Raw genomic sequence first — 16,595 nt, 5'->3', positions numbered from 1 at the left:
TAGTGGTCAATGTAGACATTTTTATCTTTAAAGAGATGTAGAAATGTATGTCTAGAGACATGAATGAGAAAAACAAAGGACCAAAAAAAAAAAAAAAAAAGATTGTGGGACCTATTTCACTACTTTTTACCTGTATTATGTTGAGCAAGTCCAATAACTTTTTGGTTCCTTGTTTTCCAATTAAAGATAGGGATGCTTTCTGACTTGACCCAGTTAAGAGAGTTCAGTGAACCAATGCCCATGTTTGTGTTTTCCAGATAAGTGACACATAGTGAAATATTTCATGGCTCTTAGTAAATATGGTACATTTTAAACAGACAAAGAAATTCATGCTGGAGTTATGGAACGTCATGAACAATTGGTGTACAAGCTCTGAATACGACACATTTTGCCTGTGTCTAATTTAATTCATTTTATTTCCTGAAGATTAACCATGATACTTGCTGGAGCCACACTTCTCAATAGTGGCATTCACTGACATTAACCATACAAGGAAAATTGGGTGATGATTTTTATTGGTTGGGCAGACAATGGGAGAGCTGTGGTAAAGAATAGAAAAAAAAACAAACATGTATTTAAGATTTTGAGGGGCTATCAGTATGTACATATTCAAGACCTTTTAAAACATTTTTCTCTTTCAAGAACACTTTGCCATGTAGAGTGAGAACACACTAAAAAAGAATAGATTCTCATCCCACTGCATTTATGTACTATTGAGATAGTCTTCTCTTTAATTCATGGAGATCAAAAGGAAATTTTATGTTCAGAAGAAGGAAGGTGGACTATGCATTAAACTCAGAACAACTCTGTAACACACGATAATCTTTAAAAGTTGTGAATTTTTAGTTCACTGATCCATTTTAGCATTCATTTTATATGCAACTTTCAAAATTTTTTGCTATATAAATTACTATGCAAATTGTTGTATAAATTGTATGGCACTCTCTTTCTTAAATGTTTTCCCCAAAATTACAAGCAGGATTAAGCAATACCATCATCTTTTGACTATTTTTTAAGTTTTTATTTATTATTTTGGTAGTACTGGGTGTTGAATACAGGGACTCACATGTGCCAGGTCAGTGTTCTACCAGTGGATTCTACCCCTCCCCTTTTTATTTTATCTTGGTGGTGGTCTCAGTAAGTCGCCCAGGATGTCCTCAAATAAAAGAGCTTTTGATTAATTGTGCTAGTTATTGTGTCCAGTGTTAAATTTCAACACATATATGCAGAAGATTTTTTCCACTGTTTTTTTGCAAATTTTTCTCCATGGGAGGTTAAAAAAAATAGATAAGCTCAAAAGAAACATTCTTATTCCAGGTGCCAAGGAAGGAACCTCAAAATGTAACTGAAATCAGGGAATTAGCATTTCTTATCGTTTCTTTGTGTTTAGAAGCTTCTCGATAGTGTTCTTAAGGGAGTCACCATCCACTAGCTGTGGATGTGAGTTGGGAACATTTTCACACTACATCATGGCTTCCTGAAAGAAACAGATGTATTTTTCCTGGGTTGGGTGGGGAGGGGGTATAAAGTTTGAAAAAACTGCCAGGTAATTCTTGTGTGACCCTCAGTGGAGAACCACACAAAGCACTGAAATGCATGTTTCAAGGATCAGGGTCTTTCTGTATCAGCAAATAATCTTTTCAATAATGTTCTGCTGTGTCATATGAGAAAACATCTAAAAGAACAGCATGGACGAAAAAAATCTGTTTCAGAATTGTTCCCAATTTTGCATCAACTTTCAAATAGGCTACACAGATTGTGCACAAAAATTCTATATGGCCTGAGGAATGTTCACATACTCTTTATTCCCATTCAGGATGCCTAACTTTTTTCTTATTGTTCTATTTATCAACAGTATAAGGTTTCACAAACAATTGTCTGTGGCCAGCATGTGCTGAATTCTTTGGCAAAAAGATGACCAAAAAAAAGTCTCGTGAAGAAATGATGAGACAAAATAATGCCATTTTCTTCTGGATGCAGCCTGAGATACTGGCGATTTAACTTCATAAATTTTTTTTGGCTCCAGGCATGTGTTTTCAAGCTTATTTTCATGCTGGCTTTGCTTGAGCAGTATCAGGTGTTACTTACCATCTTCACTATCATCGGATCCCTATTTATATTTGCTAGGATTGAACAGATTCTTCTGGAAATTGTCAGAGCAAGCTTGAGTCCATGTCACATAGAAGTAAGTGCAAAGTTACCAATGTTAATTCAGGAATTGATACAGATACACTGTATCGCATTCTTATTAAGGTTTTCCAGTGTACTTTGCGTTAATGGAGACATTAATTGCTTAAGCCAAATGCATATTAAAGCATATATTTCAGGAGTTCTGAAATAGTTTTTAAAATTTTGGACTCTTAATGTCACACTCCTAGGTAGCGTGTTTCCTCTGTGAGTGTTGTGTTGCTAATTAGGTTTTTGTAGGCAAGCAATGGCTCCAGATTAGCTCCTCCTCAGTTGAATTACATGTTTTCTGAATCGTAAAGCTGTCACTGCATAACCTAGAAACCTCTTTAAAGAAGCATGTTTGCCTGCATTTGTTATCCAACAGATGTCTGGATAGTTAGAATCTCTTGAGGGTATTACAACTTGTGGTTTCAGTTACAATAAATGATCCAAACTTTTTTTTTTTTTTTCCTTTGGTCTTGCTCCTCTCAGTTCTGGGAGAAAGTCTGTAGAAGAAATTACAAAGAGTATTTTATTTCACTCCATTTCTTCCTTTATTCTTTGTCTCTGTCTTAAAAACTTCTTTACATCTGTTTTTGAAATTGAGTTTGCCAAACTGGTAAGCAGTGTCTAAATTCTATATTGTACCTCATTCCTGCTCCCCAGATTCTATCAGCTAAGAAGTGTTCAATAACATTGACGTTCAAGTGTTAAGCTTGGTAAATTTTGTGATAAAAAACTACGTTACTTTGTAGTTTCTATTTTATATTTATCCACAAGTTCAGTTTTAAATGGCTGTTTCACATGTGCGACTCTGTATCATGATGCTTAAGTTACCTTCCAGCTGGACAGATTACTGTGCTCCAGTTTGAAGAAGTAGATGTCAATCAAGCCAGAGGCTAGAGATCTATGCCTAAAAGTTTGTGGTTTTGGAGAGAGGAAGGTTCAGAGAGGGCAGACAGGCTAAGGTAACTTGCTGTCTGGGCCTGGGAAAACAAGAACAGCAGGAAACACCTGGCAATGAATGGCTTGTCACCTGCAACGTTTGCCTCAGGTGTGCAGGTGCTGTGATTCTGACAATAACATAGTAAATTATGGTCTACTAGTAACATCAGGTTCAGTGGGTTTTACATTTCTATCCCTCTTCTGAATCTGAGCTTAAAGACATTTTGACAAGTTCAGGCAGTTTTCACCTTTTTGTTTCTGACAGTACTACTATGTGGAGATTTTAAGTGAATTGTAAATGTGCCTCAAAAACTATCTGTTTAGATAGTAGAATCTCCTTCTGCTAATATTTCATTATGCTGCCATAACCAGGTGTCTTTATCATTATTTTTTGTGCAAGAGTTAAAATAAAATCATGAGAATAATTGTAATTAAAATGTCATTATAAATAAATTTAACCTTTAGTCTGGTTCAGGAAGAATGCATTTTATTTGTGATGACTTTGAAAAGTTTTATTGTCTCATTCATATACTATGTATGAAGGTAAATCATCAAACAAAAATATCTGTAATTCTGAGAAAAATGGTCATTTTCCTACTATAAGAAAAACACTTAGAAATCAATGAGGAAATTATGTTTAAAAACATTAAAAATTGGCTTAAGATAAAACACAGAGGGAGAAATGCCTCCACCATATATAGTATCCATTTTCAATAACAGTGAACAAATGCAAATGAAACAATTAGATACTTTAAATCTATAATAAAATCATGAATAGTAAAATAAGAATATTGATACAAACTTTCTGAGCACATTTAGCCGTGACAATTAAATACATGTTTAGTACATATGGTGAGATTTAGTAACAATACATTCTCAAGAATTTATAAATTATTAATAGATTATTCACACAAGTAACAAGTACATATTTGTGTGTGTTCTCAAATGTATGTCTACAGAGAATTGACATGTCTTAGAATAAATAGTGCGATGCCTTCCAAAATGATTGAGTCAAGCTTTGAACACAAAAATGGAATGGTTTTCCAAGATAATGTTGCTGGTGAAATAAGTTGCAGCTCAGTATAAATAGCACTATATGTACATAGATCCTAAATGTACTCAACAAGTTGTCTGCTAACAGGGAATAGTAGAATTTTATTTGCTAAATATCATTGCTTTTGATTGTTAAAAAAGAATTCTGTGATGCTTTGACATTCAAAAACAAAGATGTTTTAGAGACAATAAAAGGAGATCTCAATGTAGTTACCTATGATCTGTTCTGATATTCTACTGAAATGAAATCATAGTTTTCAAAATGGTTACCTCTTGCTAGTAATTTTTTACTTGTAAAGTTGGTAGTAAAGTGATATGCTCAGAGAGATCTTATTTAGAAATTCTTTTCTTATATTTAAATGGATTTCCCTAGACTCGGACAAGGAAGTAAGTTGAATGATCACTTACAATGATAATTTCATAAAGCTGTGGAAAATAGTTTAACTGTCTCTTGAATGTCTTTATTTGTGATCCTTTGTCATGTGTCATTATGAGCTATTGGGTTGTTGGTGAAGGTAGGATATTTTGATATACCATCCAACACAATGTTGTATATATTTGAGTTTGTGACAAGTATGATTTACCTTTACTAAAGCAAGGGTGAGGCAGGGGATTCTTTTTTTTTAAATAAAGGACAAATTTACCAGCTTCTTACTGTAATAGCAAGCATTCTGATCTAAATGACTTGTAGACTCTTAATATCTTGAAATGAAAAATTTATTCATTCATTTTTGTACTTTCTGTACTTTTAGGTCATAAAATATTCTACCCATACTTTCAAATTTTGTGTTCCTATTTCTCTTCTCTTTTCATAAGTAGTATGTTTCCCATTGTTTAGTTACTTCTTTTATCTTTAGAAATAATTGGAAGCATATTCAACTTAAAGAGCTGTGGCCAGTGATATTGTCAAATGAATGTTTCCTTAGAAGTTGTACATAGTTTTCTAATGGGATATGACTGACAGTCAAATAGTCCCCAAACTCAGCTCTGTAGGAGCTTTTCAGTTGTCTAATTTATTATTTACTTTTCTACCTAAAGATAGAAGACTTCACATTACTTTTTCTGGTTATTATTCATCCAACCCAATGATGTCTCTATTACTTTCAGTTTAAAACAAAATTCCATTTACACTGGAAACCTCTTCTCAAATTTTTCCATTGGCTTGTCACTGGAGTTGTCCCTATACTTGTAGAAAGTTATTCACATCCCAAAACTTGTCAATTATTAGGATGCTGTTTGCTTTTTGGTGTTTTCATCTCATTCCTATCCTGGCCCTGTTTTCAAATCTACTCCCCTCTCCTATCTGTTTCTCTGTGCATCCTTTGTACAGTGTTTTCCCCTGAAATGGCCTATTATACTTGGCAGTGAATTTATCTTCCTTGTGTTTGTTGTTCCTCTAAGATGCTCACCCAAAGTGATCCAGGGTGCCTACATCATAGATTTGGGAAGTACTAGCAGGTTCATCAGAATTCTCTTTGAGCCAACTTCTGTTCCTGTCTTGAGAGGCCCAGTAGGAAGTTTAGTATCTTTTCACAAAGCACCTAAGAGGTGAGGAAAGCTAGAGAAGGTAAAGTCTTCAGGCTTTTTATAATTACACAAGTTGTATTGCTATTCTATGTCCTTATTCTCACAGCCTTTTGCAAGAAGTGAATCTTCTGAAGCTGTTACCTCTTAAAATCAAAGCTAGAATGTTTCCCTCATTATAGGGAAAATTATTGCACTGATGTCTTGTTATATACAGTCAGTACTTTGATTTGGATGTTTGCATCCCTCAAAAATTCACATGTTGACATATTAACCCTGAGGCAGTGATGTCAGGTGGGGACTTTGGGAGATGATTAGATCATGGGGGCAGAGACCTGAGGAATGAGATTGGCATTGTCTAAAGAGACCTGACACTTCCCCTTCTGCCTCATAAGGGTACATGGAAGCCATCCTCTTTGAATGTGAAATGAGACTCAACAGAATCTGAATCTGCCAGCACCTAGATCTCAGATTTCCAAGTCTCCAGAATTATGGTATATAAATATGTGTGGTTTACAAGTTTCCCAGATTATGGCATTTTGTTTTAGCAACCTGAACAGACTAAGACTGTCAGATTTTTCAGGGTTTGAAATGAAAACATACTGTGATTCCCTCTCTTGCCCCTAATTCTCTCAAATTTTATTTTCCAGATCTGGATTTTTTTTTCTTTTCTGTTGGTGATCAGTTGGTACTGGTATTGGAATTGAAGTGGGGGAAATATGTTATTGAGCTTTTTTCTCTCTCAATGTGTTTCCTCCTAACTACATCTCAGAGTCAAACTCTGAAACCCATACTTTGATATCTTTGTTCCCTGGTTCATGTCTGAAAAAAATCCTCATGAGTCAAATGACCACACAATGTTTTAAAAGTTCACCTTGAGGAAGTCTGGTGGGGAGTGGGGTGGTTCCATTAAAAATATTCATAGAAAACCCTATCAGTTGATAAGACATATTCCCACCATTGAAGTGGTCTTCATCTGAAAGATAACGAATTGTTTGTAATTATTTATTGTATCTTAGGAAAAAAATATCAGACTAGTGCAGTTGTTTAAAAAAAATCACTGAGAGTTACTTTGCTAATTTTGATACCTGTTCTGTTAAATGAGCATGTTTTTAAATATTGCAGAAAGAATATAAAAATCAATTCTTTTTTTTTTTTTGTGAACTGATTTTGTGAGAGGATTTTCACTTGGGTAGTTGGAATTGTGGCCAGTATCACAACCTATAATCAACATAGCCCATGCAATATGAGCATTTATACTATGTTAAGACTATGATTCATCAGCTTACTTCTTTACTACCACTTAATAGTTGTATAACTTCTCTTAGTTTCAGTGTTCTCATTTGTAAAATAGATAATATGGTTGAGAAAATTAAATAAGATATTTCATATTGAGTGTTTAGCACAGTGCCTGGCATATTTGAGCCCTAAGAAAGTATTAGCTAACATTTTTATGGTGTTTATTTTCCTTTCTATTAAAAATCTCACACACTAAGCAACAAAACTAAAATTTAATTACTAATAAAGATGGTTGATTTTAGACAGCCAAAAGGGAAAAGTCTCAAGATGTATTATGAACTAATTTCATATAGGTTTTTTTTGTTTTGTTTACTACTTCCTGGTCATGTTCCCATAGTGACCTCTGTCATTTTAAGGTTACTTTATTTGCTCCTTTACAGTGGGCACATCAAACACTTTCAAGTTTTAGGTTTCCTTCTCTTTCCCTATTCCTCCTGTATACATTCTCCTCTTAGTGTGTGACCCATGTCCAATAATATTACTGCATTTGTTTTAGGTCTATTATCTGCATATGTAGGAGAACATGAGATTTTTGGCCTGCTGAGCCTGGCTAACTTTGCTTAAGATGATGTTCTCCAGTTCCATCCATTTACAAAATTTCATCCTTTTTTGTGGCTGAATAAAATTCCATTGTATATAAATATTACATTTTGTTAATCCATTCAGGTTGTGGGACATCTTGTCTGTTTCCATAACTTGGCTATCATGAATAGTGCTGCCATAAACATGGGTATGCAAGTGCTTCTGGAGTAACCTGAATTGCATTCCTTTGGGTATATCCCTAAGAGTGGATCATAGGTCCTGGTTCATATGGCAGATCTATGTTTAGTTTTTCAAGAAGCCTCCATATTGTTTTCCAAAGTGGTTGTACTAGCTTACATTCCCACCAGCAGTGTATGAGCATTCCTTTTTCCCCCGGCATCTTCGCCAACATTTGTTGTTGGTGGTGTTTTTGATGGTAGTTATTCTAACAGGAGTGAGGTGGAATCTTAGTGTGGTTTTGATTTATATTTTCTTTATGGCCAGGGATGGTGAGAATTTTTTCATGTGTTTTTTGGTCATTTGGATTTCTTCCTTTGAAAAAGTTCAGTTTAGGTCAGTTGCCCACTTCTTTATTGGTTCATTGATTTTGGGGGAGATTAGTTTTTTGAGGTCCCTGTATATTCTGGTTGTTTAGTCCTTTGTCTGATGTATAGCGAGCAAATATTTTCTCCCATTCTGTGGTTTGAATTGAAGTAAGGAAGTGAAGAAATCTAAGTATGAGGAAAACTGATAGTAGAGTGAATTCTGTTTTGGCAGTAAAATTTTGGGAAATCCCATATATATGTAGACTACATCAGGCTCAGGGTTTAACAATTTGCCTCCATTCTCTCTGGGGAAACTAAATGGTTGAGTCTTAAATACCATAATCTGCCCATACTAATCATCTAAAGTAGAAAAATCACGTACCTCTGTTTTTCTTTTGTGATTTATATTAAGGTTTTTTAAAATTTTCTGGTAATAAAAACAAATATTTAACTTTTTTCCTACTTCTAAGAAGCAGCTAAATCATAAGGTTCAGTTAGATTTTTAATACCTTTCAGGCCATAGATGAACTGATTCTTTAAAGTTTGCATTGGAGTGATATGAAGACATGGAACAAAGATTAAAGAGATGAATTTATAATGAGTGAATAACTTCTGTTCTGGCTGGAAATTCAGAGCTAACTTTTTTTTTAATTTATTCATTTATTTATTTATTTGTTTGCTCATTGGTGGCATTGGGTAATGGCATTCTGTTACTTGAGCCATGCTTCAAGCTCTTTTGCTTCAGCTTGTTTTTTTTTTTTAATTCATTTATTCATATGTTCATACATTGTTTGGGCCATTTCTCCCCACTGTCGCCTGCCCCTCTCCCTCTCAGGAGCTATCTTAAATAATGCAGTACTCATCTATGGCAAAAGACTAACATGATTTTGAAGAAGTATATATGTTTACAAAAAAAATAAGAAAGAATACCTAGGAATTGTCTTTATTTAAGAAGAAAAACACTCAACCCACTTGATGATTACAACAATATTCATGACTTGCAGTGCTGACATTCTGTAGATTGATGCCCTCTTCAAGTGTGGAAATACTGAGTCATGCAGAAGATGAGATGTTTTAATAATGAAAAAAATATTTATGTGATCAGCAGATTGTCAGTAAAGGTGGTTTAGATTATAAGAGTCACTCAGCAGAGACTACGTCAGGTTGCAAATTATTCTAACCACAAAATCATTTGAAAATGAGTAAAGTAAACTTAGAGTGACTTGATACAACTCTCATCCTTTTATTTCTTCTTTCTCCTCCTCCTTTTTTATCTTCCTCCTCCTTTTCTTTTGAAATTGGAAAGCAAACTATTGATGCTGCACCTAAACATGATGCCAGTACACTTGAAGAGAAAAATAATAGTGGGATCATTCTTTTGACATTCAGGAAATGTCACCTTTTCCCCAGTACACCAATTCTACGTAGTAAGAGTGACTTACAATTCTGTGAGGTGCTTCTTGTACTCTTATTTATGCTCTCATTCTTTATGTTGTTTGCTTTGTATTTTGCCTTAATATCTGTATTCAATAACTAATTTTGTGTGTTTGTATAAAGACACCCCTTACTTGATAAAATTCTGACAAGTTATGAGACAAGAAATTGTCTTAGTAACCATAAACAGTTTAAAAACATACTAGGTTATTCAATTTCTGATAACAGCCCAGACTTATAACAATTTTAAACAAAAGTTCATGAAATCCTGACACCCATACAGCAGCAATCATGTCTTGTTTCTCCCTACTTGTTTTGGTATTTGGTGCTAAATGATTGAGGGTCTTCACTCTTCCAAATATGTCTCAGGTAGAAAAATAAAGGAAATTGAAAGAACTGATGTGTGTGACAACTAATTTGATTGTGGTAATTATTTCGTTACATACATACACTCATGAAAGCATCTTGGTATATGCCTTGAATGTACACACTTATATTTGTGAATATACTAATGAATATGGAAAGAAAAAATAGTAGAGCAAAATGAAAATGATTTGAAGTGGGTATAAGCTGAAGATGTTATACTAATTGCTCTTATGAGAAATTAGGAACACATTTCAAACAATAGGACTTACTCATCATTTTAGTCTGAAATTATCATTTTGATGGTTGCTGAAAGTATTAATTGAAGTGATGTCCTTTCTCTTCGAATATGAACTCTTCAGAAGTTACAAATAAAATTTTTCATTGTTTTTATTGTGCTTATTCTCTTACATTCTATGAAAATAAAAGCCATAGCAAACAATTGTTACTGTTCACAAAGCACTGTTGGTGTATAGAATTATTTTAATATACTGTTGGTTGTCATTTTGAAAATCACATGCAGAATTTTTTTAGAGTGCAGGTTCCCCTTAAGTCATTTCCCACACTTCCCTGGATTTCAGTTTCTGTACCCAGTGCATTACAGGGTGTGCATATTAGTGAGTGCTGAATGTATTCATGATCATCAATTTTTCCATTTTCACCTTTTCTAGGCCTACAGCATCAAGACAAGAGCAAGGAGTCACCATGGTACTGAAACACACATTGTTACCAAGTCAGGTTGCATCCTGAATCCAAGGCCCACTGGGAAAAGATGCTGTTGGGATTTTCCATTCTGCAATGGGAGATGAGGAACATGGAAGAAAAGTGTCAGGCAGTTGACTTTGGTTTTGAACCTTTTCTGGAGAAAGCAGAGTGGGTCCGAGTCATTGAAGAAAAGCATTTTTGCTGTTTTGTTTCCCATATCTGAGCCTTTGTCAACTGTGCAACTCTTTCTTTTTTTTTACTTTTCTTGCTTTTACCAGTACTGGGGTTAGTTTTATTTCATTTTTATTTTATTTTTTCTTTGCAAACTAGCCACCTTGTCAGGAAAAGATGAACCACATACAAAAATGCTTGTTCTTTCAGGAATATAATTTTGTAGCTCTATGTGCATCTATTTTTGTAGAAATACAGAAAGTTTGGTTTAGCATTGAGGGGCTATTTTTGAGAGATGTATTTTTTTTTTTTTTTTTTTTTTTTAGTATTGTAAAAATTGTTGAGTTCTGTTTAAAGAACTTGCTCTCAGAGAAGCACTGGCAAAAACATTTAAATGCTAATCTTTAAATGTCTGTGATATGCTCATGTCTGTGCTTTCTAGGTTACCTCAAGTGTTTGATATTTTCTCCTCTCTACAAAAGTAGCTATACCATAGACAAGCCAATGCAGTGTTGTTTTTACAATAAATCTCAGTGAAGATTTAATTCCATGCAAGCTCACTCAGTTTTGAGTTAAATGTATAGCTTGGAAAGAGACTTTGTTTCTTGGAAAGAGACTTTGTTTTTAAGGGCCACTCTAAAGAAAAGATACTTCATTACTTTGTTTTCTCCAAAGAGTACTTGGAAGTTAACTAAGAAGAAAGTTTGCCTAAACTTTCAGTCAGATGGAAAGTTTGCCTAGAGGATAATAATTCTTTCTAGTTCATCCAACTTGATGAATAGAACCAAAGTTTATATATAACTACTGCACTGGAAAAAATGCATTTAAGCATGCTACCTGCGAGTGCCAGTGATTTGTTTTTCTCGGTTCTAATTATTCATTCATGGCAATTTCAAAATCATGTTAAGTGAATTTTTTTCCTAGAGAGAGTCTGAAGGAATAATATCTGGAAAGGTATTAAACATGAAGTCCTGGCAGTTTCTGATAATGTCACTCACTCATCATTTTAAACTGAAAAATAAAATATTCTGTATGTAATATTTTAAGCATAGCATTTTGCAAGACTTACTTTGGTTTAAATGTAGTTTTACTTGACTTAATTCTCTTAAAAATGTAGGGCAAAATAAAATTTATATTTTGATATAAATTTATACAAAATTACTAAAATTGGCTAATAATTGAACTAATTCAACTTGATGTGGCCCTCAGGATCTAAATAAAATTAAGTTAGAAGTATCATTAACACATAATAGGAGAAGATTAGAATTATGAAGGTAGTAGTTATTGTCAATTTAATGACTTGAAAGACAAAGTCCATTCCTTCTTTCAACTTCTTCCAGAGATGGGCCATATAAAAAGTTAGTGGAATATAGATGCTTTTATTTGGTAAAGAGAGTTTCTTAAACGTCTCCCATCTCTCTCCATCCACATGAAATAGAATGCTCAGTGAAATGCCACTTTCCATCTGTAATTATTCACATTATATGTATGAATATTTTATACATGAACAAAAGATAACAAGCTTAGACAGACGTCTCACAGACAATTTTCAAGTATTTTCCATAGCTATATTTTCTGCATTTGTTTTCTTTCCTGTTGCATCCTTCAAGTTGTTATGAGTCTATATGCTCTCATATTCTCATCACTCCGTACTTTGCTTAATTTTAACTAGATTTTCTTTAACACAAACTTAATGTAACCTCCACTCAGTAATGATATGAATTCAAATTTCTAGGGAGTAAACTGTTTAAATTATGCACCTTTTGATCTACACTTTCATTTGATATAATTGTTTAGTTTATAATTTGCCCAAATATTTGGAGCACAGAACTTGATGAATCTATAAAATTAATTTTGTCTTGATTCCTCTTGAATTTTCAAAAACAAGTATTCATAGTTCCCATGGGATACTCACTGAAGATTAGTTGCCTTCTCGTCCCTTGCAACCTTTCAACTTCATTTGCAATTTCTCTCAGAACAGTGTCCTACTTCAAATCACTCAATTGGGTTTTTCCCAATTAAAAAGAGAAGGAAGGTATTAATTCTTTGCTTCTATTCTTATTCACTACTAAACTAAATAAAAGAGAAAAGGCAGACAATTAGGTGGCTTCACCCTGAATTTAGACTTTGCTCTTTGTCCCTCCTATTAAGGATGGACAAAATATTTCTTGGCTTTGGGGGCCTGAGAAAAGTGAAGACTGCATTTTGTTGTATACAGGAAATATCTGTAAATGAGCTCTCCCTTTGAGGACAGACACAGGTATTGTTGGCACACCACCACCAAAGGAGTGGATCAAAATATAAGTAGAGTGAGAGTAGTGTTAGTGTAATTGTCCAGTGTTTCTGTTACCATTACCACCGAAAGTCATTAAAAAAAGGAACAGTTGTACTAATCTGAATTAATTTTACATTTAAAATGTTATCACTCTCTGTTTTCTCACATCAGAAGGATGCTGTTGGACCTATAGCATCCAAACTTCTTTATTGAAGGCTATCATCTGTCTCCCTGACTTCATTTAGAACCACTCCACTTTTGACTGTTTTGCAAATTAAATTTCATTCAAGCTATCTAAAAATCTGTGAACTAAACACTAGGAAATCTCATTTACTTGAAATTGACTTTGTTTCCACTACTACGCCATCAGGAATGAAGGAGCAGTATAATTTTGGCAAGTTAGAATACTAACCAGATATTTGATCTTTCATTGCTAATTTGAAAAGAGCCTCTAAACTTTTTAAAAATGAACATACCTTCTTAAGAAGGTTAGCTATCCTTTCTTAATTTTTCCCTCTCATTTTTTGTCTTTTCTTTTTCTTGTTAAGAGTTTGCTAAGCAAACATGGCCAAGGTTGCTCTAAAATTTGCAAAATGAGAATTAGTGAATTGTAAATAATTGAGGAATTAATAACATTTTAAAAAATCTGGGCATTAACATAAATGTGTCCCTTAAGGAGTTTGTCATTTGTTATGCAAATAGATTTGACCATTTCTATTCTAGGCTTACAAAATATGTGAAAGCATCTAGTGTTCGTGTTTACTGTCTGACTTCATGTTGTATTTGTAATTTAAAGTGGCAATGAGAAACTGTTATTTTATGAAATCATATTCTACTCCTTGCTGTGTGTACCTTTGTTAAATAGTGGGAGTGGTGTCATTAAGTGTTGGAAAAAGAAAGTCCATATGCTAGAGTTTTGACTGGGAAATGAATAGGGAAGCAGAATGAATTAATGGGAAAAGAGCTTGTAATCTGGTAAGTCTGTGAATTTTGGCTTAGCCACAATTTAATATGTGATTTTGCGCTTCATTTATTTATCTCATAAATAAAATGGGATCATGCTACCAAACAGGCAGGCTGTAGAAGCTGGAAATCACATATAGTAGGTCATTTGACTGGCTCATATTAGATGTGTGATGGTAAATGACATTTACCACATATGTCTGGGAGTTGTCTGAGCAGGTCATTAAATTGAGCTAAATGTCCCTTCTCTTCATTTCATATGCTTGTTTCTGCAGCAACCAAGTAGATGACTGCCTTTTTATAAGATTATTGCAAAGAGAATCTTTTTCTCCTCCTAGGTACGGGAGATAGAATGTAAATTTCTTAATTAACACTGACTTTTTAGTGTGCCATTTCTGAAGGAAAATAAATTAATCTATTGGTGGTATGTAGCTCAACTCAGAGTTTTGTTACACGTTAAAAAAATTTACTCATCCACCACCCTATGTATTGCTGCCTTCAAAGTAAGAGGCAGCTCATTGGATCACCAAAGTTTCTATTTTTCAGTTACATTTTGAGGTTCCTTCCTTGGCACTTGGAATAAGAATGTTTCTTTTGAACTTATCTATTTTTTTTTTAACCTCCCTTGGAGAAAAATTTGCAAAATACGGTGGAAAAAATCTTCTGCATAAAAGGGAGGGAAAAAGCTCACTCTTTACCATCTCAGTCAGCAGATTTACTCTACTTGAGAAAAAAAATCCAACAACTTTATTGGAAGCAGATGTTGACACTGTGCTGGTTATTGAAGATGGAAAGAGTTCACTCAATCATTGCAGTTACAAAGGGTATTCATGGCAGATAGAGTTCCTATGATGGATGACCTTCACAGCTGACAGAGGACAGCAGAAACTCTATGGGACCAAAAGTGAAATCAGCCTGCTAATTTTAATATACAGGACGCTCAGGACTAAGCTTTTTCTTTTCTTTCCTGAAGGATAAATAAGACACATCGTTCAGAAAAGATGTATTTGAGGCTTGTTTGAGAAAGAAAGTACAATTCATTCACTAAAAACATTTAAAGGTTAAAGAGCCCTTTAAATCTATTATTACAGCATAAAAGCTTTTATTAAAATTGTTTTAAAAATTAGGCTAAAACTTTTGTCAAAATGTACGTTGAAGTTGAAATATAACCTATAAAAAAGTGGATGGGTGAGAGGAGTCCTCTGTCTCAACAGATTCACAATGATAATTACTTCGGTAACTTGGTCATAGAGATCCATCACAGGGCAGATTTTTAGAATTTCACATTACTTGTTTCTTTTTCCATTTAGTGCTTTCTGGGCATTCCAGAACTATAGAAACAGTCATTATTGTAAAAAAATCTTAATTTTATTTCCATTGTGGATTTTCATCTGCTTAAAGATGTTTTTATGATTTCAAATAATCAAAGAAATATGCTCTTGAAATTTCAATCAACTTAAATTGATAAATCTGTCTCTTTTTTTAATACCAAGAAATTCTAATGAATTTAAGCATAATTTATACAATTCCATTTTATGAGCAAGCAAAGATGCCTTCTCTTCTACAAAAGAGCAGGTCATCACCAATCAGTTTCTTTTTAACAATTTCTGGACTACTAAATTTTGAATAATTCCTTTAGAACATAAAATTCTTAATCAGCTTTTTTGTTATATGTGTAAGATGTGAACTTCTCTAATGATATCTCTTCATACTAACAGAGATGTACATTTTTTCCATGCTGTGACTAGAGCAAAAGTTCATAATGAATATTACACACTTGATTTAATTTCTTAGGAAATATACAGTCTTGAACTTTTTATCTGATTTGCAAATACTATTACATACATGATTTTTTTTTCAGAATATACACTATAGGGAAAATTTTTATGTGAATTCTTTGTATCATTTTAAAGTGCATATATTTAAAGGGAAATGCAGACTCAACTTGTTTTCATCATATAAACTTAGGTAAGGTAAAATCCTTTCATAAAGAAAAATATGGTATGGTAAATATGGTATGGTAAATGTTAGATTTGTCACTTGACTTAGTAAACTGAAAACTACTAATAAAAATATTATCTTATAGCAGTGAAACAAATGAAATTCCAGATTTGTTAGTTCTATGCGCAATTATGTTACCTTAATTTTACATTTACAGAAAGGGAAATTAATCATAGTTATGCTGTCATTCTTAATAAACAAAAATTATATAATTCATAAAACTTTTGGCTTTAAAATATAATTATGAAATCATTTTCTTTGTGTTCTTTTGGGATTGGGGAAAGACTTTAAATTTCTATTCACTCTTCAAATGGAGGACTCAATTGCATGTCAATGATATAAAATGATGGAAGACTTTGTCATAAAAACAGATGTCATCTTCAACTTGTTCAATAAATAATTTAATGTGAGTTTAATGTTTACATTTTAATGTAGCAATTTGATTTGGTCTATACTTCTTGAGAATTTAAAGGTTTTTTTCCTTCTTAAGAACTTATAAATAGGTCTAAAAATTATATCTTTAGCTTTTAAAGCATGAGGTTAATTTCTAGAGCCAAAGTATTTATTTGTTACAGTTTGGAGTGGATTATAAAACAAATGTTTATAACAGAAGAGCAAGTGAAATG

General features: G+C 33.3%; 1 protein-coding gene across 3 annotated transcripts in view; it reads left to right on the top strand.

Moving 5' to 3' along the window:
- Positions 1-16,379, top strand: part of Vgll3 (vestigial like family member 3) — a 45,808-nt gene extending 29,429 nt beyond the window's left edge. For all 3 annotated transcript variants that reach the window (XM_074072935.1, XM_020172640.2, XM_020172641.2), the window contains exon 4: positions 10,526-16,379. In XM_074072935.1, coding sequence (XP_073929036.1) covers positions 10,526-10,569 — 44 coding nt within the window. In that variant the 3' untranslated portion in view covers positions 10,570-16,379. The remainder of the gene's footprint in view (positions 1-10,525) is intronic.
- Positions 16,380-16,595: the final 216 nt, after the last annotated feature.

This window comes from Castor canadensis, chromosome 5 (assembly GCF_047511655.1).
Source record: "Castor canadensis chromosome 5, mCasCan1.hap1v2, whole genome shotgun sequence".
NCBI classification, from domain to species: Eukaryota; Metazoa; Chordata; class Mammalia; order Rodentia; family Castoridae; genus Castor; species Castor canadensis.
The sequence above is the reverse complement of the archived record's forward strand: the minus strand, read 5'-3'. Positions and strand labels throughout refer to the sequence as shown.